Raw genomic sequence first — 17628 nt, forward strand, 5'->3', positions numbered from 1 at the left:
TCTCTGACAACAGAAAAACAAAATTAAAAATCCAATTGAGATGAAAACTCGAACGAAGAAAAAACTTCTGCGGGTAGTTTCTTGGAAACCGTCAGCCCCCAAATGACACACATGACAGAAAACAAACAGCTCAGTCTGAAACCTGCATGCAAACACTGGCTCCTGATAGCTCTTCCTGAACCCACCGGTTAGCATGGGCGTTGGAGGCAGAAGCTTCTCTGAGTACAAACAAAACGTGAAGCAACCACAGCCTGGGTGGAACCGGCATCTCTCAACTGAAACACCCATCATTTGGCAATATGCTGGAGATAATTATCCCCCTTTGGGTCAGCGTCACTATCAACACTCATCTGCTGTGTGGCAGAGGGGCGTTTGTGCATAAACTGACACCTGCCATTGGTCATTACTTAATCCCCGGCTCTGCACGGCAGCTCTGAGCAGCAGACAAAAACAGAAGTAACTTCTTGGCTCTGTGTTGTGAGTTTGTGCATCACTCGGGTAGTTCTTGTTTCACACTTTGTCAGGGGGAGTATGAGGAAATAGATTTTGAATGCTTTACTTGATGTCCTTTAGGCTCCTGGCTGCTGCTACTGCTGCTGCTGCTTTGTCCCCCTGTACGATGGCGGCTCTCTGAAGAGATCAGGCTGTGGATTGTAGCAGCAAACACCAACTGTGGACATTAAACACCTGAGGAGGAGAGGCTCACAGCAACCATGGTACAGTACCCCTTCACTTCTCTTTAAACAGTTTTGACTTCTCTCTTATGATGTGAGTTTGCCATCTGTTTGCTGCTGAGACCTTCACATTTTCTAGCCCTTTGGCTGTTTATTAGCACTCTGGTGCTTTCAGTGGTGACAAAAGCTTGTGATAAACTTAAATTATTGGTAGAAATTGCAATTTCAAGAGACAAATTGTTATGCAAAGGTTAGTTCTGGCAGGAATGGAACTTGATGGAACTATGTTCGTTTAGGTAAAGTAAGCTTCTTCAGAGTATCAGCACTGAGTTTCCTCTTTTTAAGGAGGTGCCGTTTCCTTTTGCAATGATGATCTTAAATCAAACACTTTGATGTTTGTTTTAATCTAAAGTTTTAAAGAAACAAATCACTCATACAAGTCAATAAATGCAACTTAAAGCACATCAGGAGGGAAAAAAACAGGAATACGTTGTTGTTGTCTTTTTATTCCAAAGTATCAACAAACCTATCGTTTATTTAAAATGTAAAGATGGACTAGCATTGTCATCTCACGCCGGTGAATGTGTTAAAAGTTACTGATGAGCATCTACAGATCTGTTTTTGGTGTGTACAAAGTTCAGGAGGTTTCACAAGAGGCAGCATTGAGGTGTGAGAAAAGGAAGTGGACTTCAGGAGAGGACGGCACTTTCTGTCACAGCACTTCCTCCTCTCGCTGAGCATGGTCCCCCACATGTCCGGGTCTTATTTGGTGAAGTTGTGAAACAGTGTCACTTCTTGTCAATGACATGCAAGCAAATTGAAGAAAAAATAAGTTGGATTTTTAACTAATTTTCCAACCAGTTTTTTTTTTTTAAATTTTCAAGAGAAAAGAGCCAGGAGCGTACCTGTTGAGAGATTTTATTGTAGGCACTCCAGATGTAAATAAGATTTTTCCTCTTTGCCATCTGTGCTGTAATTTTAGTTTTTCTCACTTACAATGTGCATATTTGTTTCTTGTTTACTTTAGCGTTTATTGAGACTGATGTGTTTTTTGTGAGCTGTTTTGCTGGAAAAAGCAGTGAACCTGCTTTTATGAAACCTGCAAAGAAACCAAAAATAATTGTTGTCTCCACCTTGAGTTCATCCCAGCTGCAAAGCCCAACATTTGCTTTTTAAAATGGCTTAAATTCCACAGAGAAGAGGGCAAAGCAGCAGAGGAAAGCAACAAATGTTCAAAAAATTTCCACTTGAGGTCAAATTCTGCCTTTGCTGAAACTGTCGAGAAATTTACATTGCGACCAGAACTTTGTTGTTCTGTATATTGCTTATTTGCATTTTCCCAACCACAAACAGAAAAGTGGAACATGCTTTTTAGTAAGAGTTGCTCTCAGATGTTAAATTATATTACATTCTTTATTCCACAGTTGACGTTTGGCCTCAGTGACAGCTTCCCAAGGAAAATGGCTTTCCTAAATGTTCATTTGTGAGCTCGATGAGTTTGTAAAAGCATTACTGACAGCACTATGAGCAGAGTACATGCAGCTATTACCAGCAACCGTTTGAGAATAATAATTTGAACAGAATATAAGTCATCAGCCTAAAAGGGTTGCAAGAAGAAAAAAAATGGGAAGAGCTTCATTGGATTACTAGACGATACATTTAAAAGCCCATCGAGATGACTGTTGTTGTGATTTTGGACTATACCAAAAAATGGATTGAATTGAAAGGCCAGACACAAGTTTGGTCACTTTTACAAACTCAGATTGTATCTTAGAAGCATTTTTAGTCGAATCGATCCAGCGTTCAGATACGTGACAATGCTGTTTCCTGTATGAGAACACACACCCAATTAGAGAACAATACTGTGATGAGGACAGAGTCTGGAAATGCAGTAGAAACCTCTGTTTTGGATACAATTCACCAAAAACATACATACAAGGCTTCAATTCAAACATTGAAAGCAAGTTTCAGGCATGAGGGAAACTGCAGCTACAACACATCAATACCCTGTGGACATAACTGCAAACCTTGAACAAACATTACTGCTCAAACCCAAAGTGCCAATTCTTGATTTAGGAGTTTTTTTGGGGCCTTTAAAAAAACAATTCTTCTGAAGCAGTCTGGTTATGTTAAAGTTAGAACTAGATTATAAAAGGATGCACTTTCTATGACGTCTGAGGCGCTTTGGTGTCAGTAGTAAAATAACGTGGACCATTTACACATCTGTGCTTGAAATTAATATCCACCACGGTCTGTGTGTCTGGTTTGGCAGTTTGTTCAGTCTTTTCAAAACAAAAACAAGACTAGTAACATAATGAAAAAAAGCTATAAAGTTCATGGGTACACGCAAATTTCCTTCTTTGCAACAAATTTATGAGTGTTCTGGGACATGTCTAGCTCATAAAATCATCAGTGATCCATCTCATATTCTGTTTTCTGACTTTGAACTATTACCATCCGGACGACGCTTCAGAGCAGCTAAATCTAAAACCAACAGATATAACGACTCGTTCGTTTCATCAGCCATAACACTGCTCAACAAACTGTAAATGGTCAAGTGTCTCAGGCTGTTATTTTTGGAGGTGTTGTCTTAATGTTTATGTTTATTCTGTTGGGTTTTTTTTTTGTTGTAGCTGTGGGCTCCTCAGCCCAAGACAAATTTCCCTCATGGGACGATAAAGTATATATTGGCGATAAAAAAAAAAAAATGTTTTTGGAATATGTAGCTGTTTATCTGAACAGATGGAAATTGTGATGGGATTGCGATCCAAAAGACTCCAAAAAGCTTTTTTTTTTGTTTTGTTTTGTCATGTCGGGTTTTGTCCAAATTTCCACTTCAGCATTTTTAGGTATTAAAGTCATTATTCACATATGTAATTGAGCTCAAAGGTTACATAAAGCCAACAATATTCAATAGTCTCTTTATTTTATTTTTTTTATAAAAAGAAGCTCACCTTTTTGTCAGAGCTTTTTTTTCTACCATATAGAATAGAGGGATTTTGTAAATAACAAAAGGGACTTGGAATTATTTTGAAAAAAACTTTGAAAGCTTTTAATGAAAATAATTCCTGATCTGGTGGAAATAGATGCTTTTTTCCTTTCTAATTTTGTTTTCTGTGTCAATACAAGGGAGCTGGTCGGTCATGCAGACCACAGCTTAACTCCTCTGGCAGCTTCATGACCTGTCAAACCTCACACATCAAGCACATGAGCAAATTTGAGGGAACAAGCAAGTGTCTTGTTTTTTTATTTTAAATTCGTAGGAACTTTAACCGCAGCTGATTTGCTTTGAAGAAAAACTTTGTTCCTGGAAAACAAAAACTGTTAACTTGATTACAAAATAATTCAAGTCATAAAAATGATTGAGAGTTGCTGTGCTTCCATCACACCTTGAGGTTTGCTTTGTCACAGATGCAATGAAACACTTTGTGGCTGGTTTCCTGGAAACCAGCTTCATATAATGGCAACCACTATGGACGATGTTTAGAATCGTCTTCGTACTGATGCTTAAAATTTGTTTTTTCTTTTTAATCAAGTGGAAACTCTTGATTCAGAGCAAACACTGAATATGGAATATGGAAGAGAGAGATAGAATTTATTCCAGACTCATGGTCCAATCAGTAAAAAGGAGTTCACAGACCCACTACATTAAAAATACACAGAGTCTAGAACACATAAGGTGGGTAACAGTATTAAGTTAATAAAAAAAAAAAAATTAAAAAGGATTAGAATGAATACCAAGATAAAAACATTATTTATAAATACCACACCATAAAAACACAAGTTACAATGACAAATAAAAAGACAGTCCCTCCAGTGTTTCCATAAATTTGACTGGAAGCCAATGGCACTAAATCTAATGTTACTTATAGCCAAGATGAGAGTATTCTCTGAATCATTTAATCTGTAAATAAACTTGAACATGAGTGAGCGCATGCAAGCCCAGAGAGTGTTAATTCTGAGAGAAACGAACAGCTCACTGGCACTTGTCCTCCTTGGCTCATTTAAAAGCACTCTTAATTCATCATTGTACGCCACCTGCAGCTTTCTCATACTGGCACTTTTATAGTTCACCCAAAGATGAGCTGTGTACAGAGGAGCACAAAATGCTTTGAATAGTGTCACCTTGACTCCTTCTGTACACCTACCAAACTTTCGAGAAAGAGTGTTACAATCAAATATGTCAAACTTTTTGAAGAAAAAACTATCAATTTCTCCAAACGTTAAAGACATTTTTGAGATAACATTAAAGTGGTGTTAAAAAAATCTTCATTGATTTAAATGTTTTCTGTGAATTAATTTTTGTACATCCTAAACCAGTTTTCTTTCCTGTTCGTTTCAGGCAAAGTACCACTGGCAGAGTCAAAATGTAAAGCAAAGCGGAGTGGACGACATGGTTCTCCTGTCCAAGATCACAGAAGATGCCATCGTGGAGAACCTCAAGAAGCGATACATGGATGACTACATCTTTGTATCCTGCCAGCAGACATTTAAACCACTTAAATTAGCAGCACACGTAACACGGTTTGGGATTTTTTCATATTGGGAATAATAGCAATAACTTCCTCCCAACCCACACAGATACTCATAGTAGAGACACGTGGTCCAGCATTCAAGCGAACATATATGGGTAAAAATACAAGAAATGTTTTCTTCCTCTTTTGCAAAAGCTGCATGACTCAATAACTCGCTTCCGTTTTCAGAGAGCAGAGCTGAACTTTAAACCTTCTTTTGCAGCTAGAATAATCCACCAGTTTGCAAAAGCAGCTGTCAGCCACTCATGTAGAACTATGAAATAATAATATACAGTGAATAGCTGTAGTAAAGTCTGAGGTAAGAGCAAGTAAATCAGCTTTTGTTGTCATTTAAGGGTGAACTTTTGGTAAGTTTGTTTGAGTAGGATGAATTTTCGCATTTTTTTTTTTTGCCAGTGATGGTTCAGAGCTGAAGGAAGGAAGTTCTGAGATCGCACCATAGTGGTGACATGACTTCAAAATTCCCCCTTCATCACCAAATGGGCAGCAAGAGGGTGGTAAATCTTCTTGACCTCAACCAACAGTGATATAAAACTTCAGCAAAACATTTAAAAAATCTCCTGCAGGAATTTTTAGATTGGAATAATACTAATTGCTAGTTTTATGTTAGTCAAATGATCAATGTTTTAACCTAGAACATTGTGCAGGTGTCTAGAAAAACTAGTATTTTACTTTAACTCATTTTCAATCTTACTTAGACATTTCCATTCATCCTTTTGTATTTTATTCCTAACAAGAATTAAAGATGACATCATCCCTAAATAAATTAACATAGCCGTATGAAAGGCAGTCAATTATCCATTTTTTGTTGTTTTGCATTTGTCACAATAGTTGGCCAACTTCTATCTGTGTGAATTTTTTATTCACCTCATTAAGGCATGATACTACAGAAAAGAAAGAAAGAAGGCCTCTCCAGAGAGAGGTTCAAACACATTAAAGGTAAAATAGATCATAAGATACTGGCTTATTTTCCCTAACAACCCGCTCAGACTTACATCGGCCCTGTGTTGATCTCAGTGAACCCATTCAAACAGATGCCCTACTTTACAGACAGGGAGATTGAACTTTACCAAGGAGCAGTGAGTAAAACGTCTTCAAACATTGTGGAGTGTGTGTGCTGCACCAGCTCCTCCCTCAACAGCAATGCCCATCATCTTTCTCTGATCTGTTCCTCACTGCAGGCCCAGTATGAGAATCCGCCTCACATCTACGCTCTGACTGATAACATGTACAGAAACATGATGATAGATGGAGAGAACCAGTGTGTAATCATCAGGTAATACCATATTTCAACATTTACCTGTTATTAGAACCCCCTTTAAATTTTTTTTTTTTCTTTGCAACGCTGCTGACCGTTTTTATTGATTCTATGTTAGCGGTGAGAGTGGTGCTGGAAAGACTGTAGCTGCAAAATACATCATGGGTTACATTTCCAAAGTATCTGGAGGTGGATCAAAAGTGCAGGTGAATGCAAGGGAAGCTTATCTGATTGTTCTATAAAACTCAGAGTGGGGTTTTTTTTGTCTTCGCTTGCTGACATTGCTTCTTTTGCAGCACGTAAAAGACATCATACTACAATCCAATCCACTGCTGGAAGCATTTGGGAATGCAAAAACAGTCCGCAACAACAACTCAAGTCGATTTGTAAGTTTAGTCCTTATTTTAACTTTTGCTAAAGATGCTATCCAAATGGAAGAAATGCTTATTTCAAAATAAAATGCAAAGAAAACAACAATGATGACAGAAATGAACACGAATGCAGTTTCATTAAACTTTGTTGTTATTTAAAATGTAATCTATGGTTACATTACATGGCTAAATGTAATAGTTTCTGCTTTTATGACAAAGTTTTAAATAAAAGCTTTGCAGTGTGCATTAGCTCTGCATCCTCAGTTCAATTTCTAATAAATATATAAAAACTATATCTGAAGTTTGTTTAGTGATGTATTTGATGGCTACTCTGTCCTGTTTTCCTGTTATTTTCAGTCTGCATTACCTACTCAACCCTTTAATGCCTATTGATGCAAATATTCATCAAACCACTTCAGCTCCAAAATGACCTTAATTTATCATCTACTTGAAAGCAAAAATATAAGTGACATTTTTTTTTTCATCGTTGGAAATAAATTTAGGTGCCATGGGGTTAAGAAAAATGTCTAAACACCAGACTAAAAAAGATTTAAAGCTTGAATTGCCAGCAATTGTTAGTCCGTGCATGTATGTTGTTACTTTTGACAGTGCACATTAAAATATCCACACAATAAAGTGTAAGTTAATGTGACTTTGACATGAATTCAGAAAAGAAAACACAAAACTGGATTTTTAGGGTCTGAAAATACTTTAACGAACCAAAAAAACTCATATAAACACTTTGCTGTGATACATTTACTTCTAAAATAAAAGGAAAAGAGACAGCACACTGCAGCAGCTGATTGCTGCAATATAGACTCAGTTTTCTTTATGTTTGTGTTTATATCTTTTAATCAAAAATAGCTAAGCTAATGAGTTTCATAATGCATCAAAGATGTGCATTGTTTGCTGCGTTTCTCATCACTCTACACTGTTTCTCTGTGGCATTCGGGGATATTAACATCTATAGACCACATCAACATGCACAGATGCAGCAACGTTGCAGTCAGACCCCATAATAGAACCACAGAAACTATGTTCATGGGTACATCAGACATTGACAAGCACTTCCTCTATTAGTCATGCCAAAAAGGTTACATTACAAGATGTTTCATATCTTAACTTGACAAAAAGACAAGAGGATATGGTCAAATATTTCATCTGTTAAGGTCTGCTCTATTACATTGATAAATTAGCAGTTTTGTTTGGTTTTCCACTTAGATTGTAAATTTTAACTTTCCATTTACAGGGGAAATACTTTGAGATTCAGTTCAGCAGAGGAGGCGAACCAGATGGTGGCAAAATTTCAAACTTCCTACTTGAAAAGTCGAGGGTGGTGAACCAGAATGAAAATGAGAGGAACTTCCACATTTACTATCAGGTCAGTAGCAGATTTAGCTCAATCAGAGAAATTTTTCTGACACAGAAATCTTAAAAAAAAAAACCTGTGAGGTACTTCATGCAGAACGATTTTAGTTTTTTTTTTTTTTCAAACTGCACTGTCATCTTCCAGATGATAGAGGGTGCTAACGCTCAGCAAAAGGAAGCCCTTGGCGTCATGACTCCAGACTATTACTACTACCTGAACCAATCCGGGACGTATAAGGTGGATGGAACCAACGACAGTAAAGACTTCCAAGAGACTTTGGTACATTATTGCAACAGTGTGCTGCTTCTGTTAAATAATATTATGTAGATCTCTTTAAAAATAATTCCAGCAGATGTTCTAGAGTGGAAAACATATAGTGAAATAGAAGCAAAGTAAGAGTATGAATTCAGATTACATAACAAATAAAAATAAAGGTGTCCAATATAGCAGTTTTATTCTGGTAGTTCTCAGATGCTTGCTTATAAATTGCTCATCTCACTGCTGGGATTACTCCTGCTTCAGGAGGCCATGCAGGTGATTGGAATCCCTGCTGACATCCAGGCTCAGGTGCTGCAGATCATTGCAGGTATTCTTCACCTGGGAAATGTCAGCTTCATAGAGGCAGGCAACTATGGGCAAGTGGAAAGCACAGACTGTGAGTGTGACACACACACTGTTACTCACCTCGAATGTGTATGTCTATCCCATTGAGGATGAGGTTAGAGCTCATCAGCACTCCCTTGGCTTCAAGCTAATTGATAGTCCTGTTTGTACTGCTTGTGTTTTTTTTTGTTGGCTCTTAATCAACGCTGAACTTTTTATTATCCTGAGTTCTTTATAGTCATTGAAAAACTGTTGCATAGTAAAAGATTTGAACTGAAAGCAGTTCTCAATATGCAGTAAAAATCATAAATGTGTTATGTTAAACTTTGTTCATGTCTGCACTAGTACTTGCCTTCCCTGCTTACCTGCTGGGCATCGACCCCAACCGGCTGCAGGACAAGCTGACCAGCCGACAGATGGATTCAAAGTGGGGAGGGAAGTCTGAGTCCATTAATGTGACTCTTAACCAGGAGCAGGCCACTTACACCCGAGACGCCTTGGCTAAAGCCCTTTATGCACGCCTCTTTGATTACCTAGTAGAGGTAGCCTTTTTTATATCAATATTTGTAGGTGCAGCTAAAACTACAAGCTCTCCTTCACTGTTTTCTTATTTTCCTTCTTACTTTCTGTCTTCTCCAGGCTATAAATAAAGCCATTCAAAAGCCACATGAAGAGTTCAGCATCGGGGTGCTTGACATTTACGGCTTTGAGATATTTAAGGTTGGTTCTCTGCAGGTTGAAAGTGCATCAAATTTAAAGGCAGATGCTACGCTTGGCACCGATCATTGTCATTTTATTCTCACATGCTCTGACAATAACTGTGTTGTATTTTTATTCACAGAAAAATGGGTTTGAGCAGTTTTGTATAAACTTTGTTAATGAGAAACTGCAGCAGATCTTTATTGAACTCACTCTGAAGGCTGAGCAGGTAAAGGCATTGATTGCACGTCTTATGAAGGAAGCATCCTTTTGTTTGTGTTTTAAAAATTTATTTAAAAATAAGTGGTAGTAGGAGAAAAATTACCCTCTGAAGTTTTGCTTCACCTTTTTGACAGGAAGAGTACGTCCAGGAAGGCATTAAATGGACCCCAATCGATTACTTCAACAACAAGATTGTGTGTGACCTTATTGAGAATAAACTGGTGAGTCTATAATACATCCTTATATAGATTAACACTTAGCCATCTAGAATAGACTCTTACTGATCAACTTATAAACCAGATACAAAAGAAGCAAAAAGATCTGTCAGTCACAAGTTTTACGTTAGAGAATGTGAGTAAATTATCTTAGCTTCAAGAAGAGTCAAGCAGTTGTTTTCATCTACAAAATAGGCAATAGAAAAAAATCTGCCATTAAGATTTTTTTCTCATATTACACTTTCTGCAAAGTTTAGTAGTTCATTCCTGTATGGTAGAATTACTGATTAATATAGGATCTATATGACCGTCTGATTTGGAGTATTTAATTGGGATATTTGTTTTGAAAAGTTGCCTCTTGCTTGCAGAATCCCCCAGGAATTATGAGTGTGCTGGATGATGTGTGTGCCACGATGCATGCCAAAGGAGAAGGTGCAGATGGCACTTTGCTGCAGAAACTGCAGGCTGCTGTGGGAACACACGAACATTTCAACAGCTGGAACTCCGGTTTTGTCGTGCATCACTACGCCGGGAAGGTTTGAACCTGAATCAGTTCAAATTTATCCACAAAAAACCTTAGCTTTTGAGTATCTTTTAACTAAGGGCAGTAAAGAGGAAGTGTTGGACAGGTGTTTTTTGGTGATAATGCAAATGCAAGGAGGGATTTTTCTGCTATCTATAATTACTTGCATGTGGTGCTGTGTCAGGTGTCATATGATATCAATGGATTCTGCGAAAGAAACAGGGACGTGCTCTTCCCTGACCTTATTGAGCTCATGCAAAGCAGTGAATTGTAAGTTTCCTTTGCCAAAATGGAGCTTAAATTTATGTCTATAAATGTGCTCAGAATTTTAACTTTCTCCCTCAGCGATTTCATCCGAAGCTTGTTTCCTGAAAATCTAAACACAGACAAAAAGGGCCGGCCGACCACAGCGAGCTCAAAGATCAAGGTCATCACAGTTTTCCTGAGTCTGGTCCTTTGCATGACATGACTTTAACTGTAACATCTTCTCTACAGAAACAAGCAAATGATTTGGTGAACACACTGATGAAGTGCACTCCTCATTATATCCGTTGTATCAAACCCAATGAGACGAAACGCCCAAAAGACTGGGAGGAGAGCAGGTCTGCATGCTCACACTTATGCATGCCATTCAAGAGACGGCAGGGAATAAAACGTCTGTCCCTTCTGTTTCCAGGGCCAGACACCAGGTTGAATATCTTGGCTTGCGAGAAAACATTCGTGTCCGAAGGGCTGGATTTGCATACCGTAGACTCTTCAATAAGTTTCTGATGAGGTGTCTCTGATAAGAAATGTTTTATATCTTTAACACATGGTGTTTGTTTAAAAGGAAAAAAAAATGTCCACACGTCTGTTTAAACATGACTTTTTGTTTTTGTCCGTTCATGGTTGGGGAACACAGGTATGCCATTCTAACAGCTGAGACATGGCCTTGCTGGAGGGGCCCAGAGCAGCAGGGGGTCCTTCATCTCCTTCGGTCTGTCAACATGGACAACGATCAATACCAGTTGGGACGCACCAAAGTCTTTGTCAAAAACCCAGAATCGGTACTGACCAGTTCTTCTGAATTAGTTTAGCATTAGATTAAGAAGTGGATTAGGAATGAGAAAAGAGGATGTAAACTAAAGAGAAAAATGGAAGAAGCAGAGGAGGGGACACTTATAAGAAAAGATGAGTTGCAAAAAAATTGCAAATTTGGGTTTGAGAAGGATTCCCAAGGACAGAATGAGGATTAGAACCTGAAGGCAGAGAACTCCAGTTCTTGAAGGCTGCTATTGTGTGCTACTGGAAATCCTGGCCCTCGCCACTGCTTATTTCCTGATCATGTACGTTCAGCCAGTCAGAAGTTGCAAAGGCAGGGGTAAAGCAGGCAACCTGAGGATATGAAGCTACAGGTGCCTCTTTTACCCCTCCATAGAAAATAAAATAATTGTAATTTTTAAAGGTAAGAGTTACTAAGTTAGCATTGATTTAATTTATATTATTTTAGTTTATACATTTTTTGTTGAAGTGCACCTAGAAGCATGACAAACTATGTAAAGGTTGACATCAAGAGGCTGTGTTCCCTCCACGCTTCCTCCAGATGCACATATTTCAAATACTGAGCAAACTTTGGTTAAAAAGTCTGATCTTTTTGATCAGTTTATTTTATGAGTTTAAAGCACATATTATGCTGCATAAAAATAGTTAGAGGAGTTGCTGAAGTATCTAAATTTGTATATTCTTTACACTTTTTCTACTGAATCATAAACCAATGAACTTGTTTTTATGTTCAGGTTGACAGCAATAGTAAGAGTATAACAAGAGAAAAGGCCATTTTTGTATTGGGTTGTCTATAGCCTTTTGTAGGAGCACATTAGCTGCACTGCCATGATCCTTTTTTGGCACAGGAAGTCTTTTACTTTAAAAGGCAGTTATTCGACCTTCTGTCAGAAATGAAAAACATTTTTACATTTTGAGAAAATGCAAGTTTGTTTTTTGTATTTCTTTTTTCATTCAAGCCAAAAAATAAATATAATGAAAACAAAGCAGTTTTAAATTTTCCTAAAGGGTAAAATAAGAGTTTGCGACTCCTACTTGGTTTTGATTTGTAAAAAACCAAATGACTCTTTTGCTGTTAAAGGGTGGAAATCCCTGGGTTAGAATGTGGTGGTTTAAAAATGTGCAAAAGAAAGACAGGATGTTTCTCAGTCCTGTTCCTCAAGACCTACAAACCTGCATGATTTAGCAGCTCATCTTCTCCCAAATGAAAGTCATCAGCTCTGCAGAGACCTGATAGTGAGTCTCTGTCTTGTTAAAGGACGGAGAAGTGAAGTACGCAGCGCTGCATCCCAATTACACATTGGATGCATTGGATAAGAGAGTGTTTCCCAAACCTGGCCAAACTGCCCTGCTTTATTTTTAATGCTACTTTACTCAAACACTCCAGAATTAGTTCATCACCAACCTCTGTAGAGACTTTATAATGACAGTCAGTAAGTAAAGCCAGCTGTATTCTAGCAGGTTTGGATAGAAAACATGCAGGACTTCTGCAGATTAACAAAACATATATGACATTTGCAATAATAATAAAAACCTAATTCAATCTGACAATGATAAAATATTGGAATTTAATTTGTTTAAATGTTTTTTGTTTGTGTTTAGCTGTTTTTACTGGAAGAGATGAGGGAGAGAAAATTTGACACTTTTGCAAGGATCATCCAAAAGGCCTGGAGAAGATTTATTGCCAGGAAGAAGTACGAGCAGATGAGAGAAGAAGGTAAAAATGGAAATTTGGACTTTCCATGTTATTCTGGGTTAAAGTCTGAAGTTTTTGGGGTTTTTGTGCCATTCAGCCTCCGACATTCTTTACAACTCCAAAGAGCGGAGGAAGAACAGCATCAACAGGAACTTCGTTGGAGATTATCTCGGACTGGAGCAGAGACCTGAGCTGCGACAGTTCCTGGCTAAAAGGGAGAGAGTCGACTTTGCAGATTCGGTCAACAAGTTTGACCGCAGGTTCAAGGTGATGAGCTCTTTTAGAGGAAGAGGCTATGTTTAGTTATTTCAAACAGAAGAAATATATCTAAAAAAAATCTTCTTGCTATTCCTTACAGTCCATCAAGAGAGATCTGATCTTGACCCCAAAGGGTATTTATCTGATCGGTAGAGAAAAAGTCAAGAAGGGACCAGAGAAAGGACAGATCAAAGAGGTGCTGAAACGAAAAATGGAGTTCGAAAGCATCAGCGGTGTCTCTCTCAGGTAACATTTTGCAATAGTAAAATATGTGGAATATCTTTGCTTTTTTTTTTTGCTTAAGCTGAATTGTTTCTTCAAAATACCAGAAAGTGGAGAAATTCTAATCTTTGAGTTCTGTGTTTAGTCTGTTTTAAAAAAGCCAATCTGGAGTAAAACCTTGTTATCAGAACCAGAATGAGTGTTTTCCGCTCTCAAAAATACATTTTTTTATTAGTAAATGCTTGTATGTTGTTCCAAAATGCTTCTCTACAAGTACACTTTTTGCTTTATTTAGTTCTTTTTTTTCTAAATTCCCTAGCACGAGACAGGATGATTTTTTCATCCTGCATGAGACTCTCTACGACAGTCTGCTGGAGTCCAACTTTAAGACCGAGTTCCTCAGTTTACTCTCTAAACGCTACGAGGAAGTGACTAAGAGAAAAATGACTATCTCCTTTGCTGACAGGTAGAAGGTTCCCAAAAGTCTGTTTCGAGAAACATATACCGGATGTTAACAAACACTTTCCTCTGTCCCAGACTGGAGTTCAGAGTGAAGAAGGAGGGCTGGGGTGGAGGAGGTTCCAGAGTGCTGGTTTTTCAGAGGGGTACAGGGAATGTGGCCCAGATCAAATCTGCAGGGAAAACCCTCACGATCACAATAGGAGACGGTCTGCCCAAATCATCCAGTAGGTTTAAAGGACGGATTAGACAATTTTGCTTTTCTTCAAAATAGAAAAACATTAAACTTTGCACAAAATTGTAGGGAAAAAATTTCCTTTTTTAAATATAATAGTTTTGTTGTGAATATTTAAAGGTTTATTGTAACCAATGTTTATTTTCACCAGAACCGACCAGGAAGTCTGCTGTTGGGTCCTATGGTGGAGGGAGAAATCATGTTCCTAGCCGAGGTAATGTACTTCCAAACATAGAGGCTTTTGTTCCCACAACTTTTTATAGTTATTAGGAAAAAAATCTTTTACTGACAGAATATACCAATGAGGATATGCTGTCTTTATTTTTTTTTTAATTTTCAGGAAATTTTCCAGAAGATGTTAAGAAATAATTTTACTACAAATTCAACAAATTATTCCTATATAAAGCCCAAAATCTTTATCTTTCATAATATCTCACATGTAAATTAAATAAAAAATTAGCCAATACGTTGAATCACTTTTCTTCTTGCAAATGTTTCAAATAATTTTGCATAGTTTTTATTATATATATATATATATATATATATATATATATATACATACAAGGACATTATGCTAAAAGATGAACATTTTTCTAAGCCTATACAGTTTTTCATCATTCCACCTTTTCTTTTATGACAAAATTAAATATGAACATATTTCCTTTTTTTCTTCTTCAGATGTTTTGGTTGTTTCACCTTTAATTTCTGCTTTTAGCTCATCAAAATGGAGCAGCCAGGGGCCACAGGGCACCTGCTCCTCAACAGTCAGAGATCACATATTCATCGCCAAACAAGCGGGGTCGACCACCCAACACCGCCCTGCCTAAACTGGGACACCAGAAGACTCCCCGAGTCCCAGCCAATAACCAGCATGACCAGGGAAACCTGGACTTCCTTAGTGTGCCTGATCAGGGCATGTCAGGGTAAGACAATCATCCAGCTCAAAAGGTGGAGCCCACAAGACGTGAAAAACAGTGCATACAAGTTCTGTAAGCTTTTTGGGCTTGCCAAGGTGAGGCTCCAGGCTCAAAACAAATGAGGGGAATAACAAGTGAAGTGATTTATGCTAAGCTGAAACCCTAATGATCCCTCCAGATGTGCTGCTGTTCTGTTTGTTAAAATAGAACAACAGAAATGGAAAGACGAGCAGCAAAACTCCAAAGAGTCAGCCCAGAATGAATAACCTATGCAGTAGAAATGTAGATAACACCTCACATCTGATAGAGAATGAGTGGGCAGCAGAAAAACAGTGCAGAGCCTCCTTGACTTACTTGACAAGTTCTGGAAGCAAGAACAAATGGAGAATTGTCATTTCTAAAAGGACAGCCTTTACTCATTGCATTCGCAGTTTTATGCCAAACTTATAAAGCCATTACCTGTTCCCTGCTCTTCAAGCAGAATCCAGTTTCAAATGCAGAGTCATTTAATGTAGCATGGATTTTTTTTAATGTAGTAAATATTAGAAGATTTAAATTATTTCTGTCAAAACAATTTGTTTTTATACCAAAAATAATCATACTAACAGTAGACACTCTTAAGAATTTCAACAACAAAAAAAACCTAATGGAACCATTGTAAATTATGAAATAAATTCAAATGTTGCTTTATTTTTTCAAGATGCCTCTTCTGGTTATTGTACCTCACAAATTTGTGTTAATTGTCATTAAGTTTATAGTTGCATTGCAGTCTGGCCATTTATTTTCAATTTTTGTTTCTTTCCTACTGCTTTTTGTTCCTCCTTATTTACAGGATGCAAAGGAAAAGGAGCATCAGCCATCGACCACCACCTGCTCCCAAACCCCAGCCGCGGCCTCAGGTTCCCCAGTGTCGAGCTTTGTATCAGTACGTCGGGCAAGACTCAGACGAGATCAGCTTTGAAGTCAACGATGTGATTGAACTCGTTAGAGAAGGTGTGTGTGGTTGAATAACCGCGTCAACTTTAAGAATACATGTATGAGTTTAACTGGTAGCAACAGAGAGGTCAAGAAAGCAATAAGCAGTTTGGATTAGTGACTTAAAGCCGAATCTTATTTGCTTTTTGCAGATCCATCTGGTTGGTGGTTTGGCAGGATTCGCGGGCGGCAGGGCATGTTCCCTGGCAACTATGTGGAAAAAATATGACCTTCACTCTTTATTTTTTTATATATGCGCTCATAGTTATGAGGTATTTGTCCATCCACAAAAAAAAGTGGTGGACCTGGCTGACATTTTGGACCCAGCCTTTCTGTGTGCGGAGAACAAAGAAGACATCATGTTCATAAAGACACAACTAAACTGAGCTGCTCAGGTGTCTTCAGTGTCAAATGATCCTGCTGTGAACGACCCCTCCGTCCCACGACACCTTCTTTTGAGCTGCTCCTGCAGTGAGCAGCATCCCTTCTTTGTGTCTACTGCATTGTTTTTTTTCCGCCTGGAGCTCTTCTCATTGTTAACGCCCACTACCACTGCTCAGTATTCTTTATAAAATCAACAGTATACAATCCTTTTTGTAAAATAATCATACTAAACATCTGAAAAAGAACAAATTAAGTTTGGTTACATGTGTACTAGGAGAATATTGCTTGAGGAAAAAAGTCTATGCCTTTTATGTCTACAAAATCGTGTTTATAGTGTCATTGTTTTTTTATGTTTCTGTTTGCTTTAATAAAAAAAACCTGTATTTTCATATTTTACCTCAGGAACCTTTGCACTAGTTTGTACAACGTTATCAATAAGTTATTGAAGGCTTGTCAAAAACTAAGCATGGGGCAATTGATTTTAATCATTTCTATTATATAGTGCCTCTATTTTTAATTTTTTTTGTGAAAATACAGATTTTCTTATCAATCAACATATGATTTTGTGCATGAATTTGATGAGGGGAGAAATAAAAATGTGTTCAGATTAGACTTTGGAATGCATCTTTCACTTTAACTTTGTAAGTTTTTGTACATTAAAAAAACGATTAAACTTTTTTTGTCTTTTTATTTAACTTGTCTGCTAAAAATTGCAGTTTTTATTGGAGCAATATTGGAGCTATCTTGACGTTGAGCCAGATGTCAGTTCAGACGAGGATAACAAAGACTTAGATAAATCTAGTAGTCTACAAATGGAGAAGCCTCTACGTCACACCTAAACATTTTTTCCAACTTCATTTTTTGTCTGCTACTGATTCACAACAGTTTGAATAAACAAATCCTTAGAAATGCACATTTAAGCTTAGTTTTCTTTATATATGTCCTCCATCATGAGAAAATTATCACAAAAAA

General features: G+C 37.6%; 1 protein-coding gene across 1 annotated transcript; it reads left to right on the forward strand.

The window, feature by feature from the left end:
• The first annotated feature begins 360 nt into the window (after nt 1–360).
• On the forward strand, nt 361–17347 carry LOC101170664 (unconventional myosin-If). The gene is made up of 29 exons (XM_023954298.1): nt 361–477; nt 574–716; nt 5017–5145; nt 6199–6288; nt 6391–6485; nt 6586–6673; nt 6764–6853; nt 8088–8219; nt 8352–8486; nt 8730–8862; nt 9156–9352; nt 9450–9530; nt 9652–9738; nt 9866–9952; nt 10315–10482; nt 10654–10739; nt 10815–10896; nt 10965–11071; nt 11146–11244; nt 11371–11515; nt 13113–13227; nt 13304–13473; nt 13565–13710; nt 14006–14152; nt 14224–14372; nt 14532–14594; nt 15096–15303; nt 16130–16290; nt 16425–17347. Exons 2-29 carry the CDS (start codon nt 714–716, stop codon nt 16499–16501), a joined length of 3270 nt encoding a protein of 1089 aa, XP_023810066.1. The 5' UTR covers nt 361–477; nt 574–713; the 3' UTR covers nt 16502–17347.
• The last annotated feature ends 281 nt before the right edge of the window (nt 17348–17628 follow it).

This window comes from Oryzias latipes, chromosome 4 (genome assembly GCF_002234675.1).
Source record: "Oryzias latipes chromosome 4, ASM223467v1".
NCBI classification, from domain to species: domain Eukaryota; kingdom Metazoa; phylum Chordata; class Actinopteri; order Beloniformes; family Adrianichthyidae; genus Oryzias; species Oryzias latipes.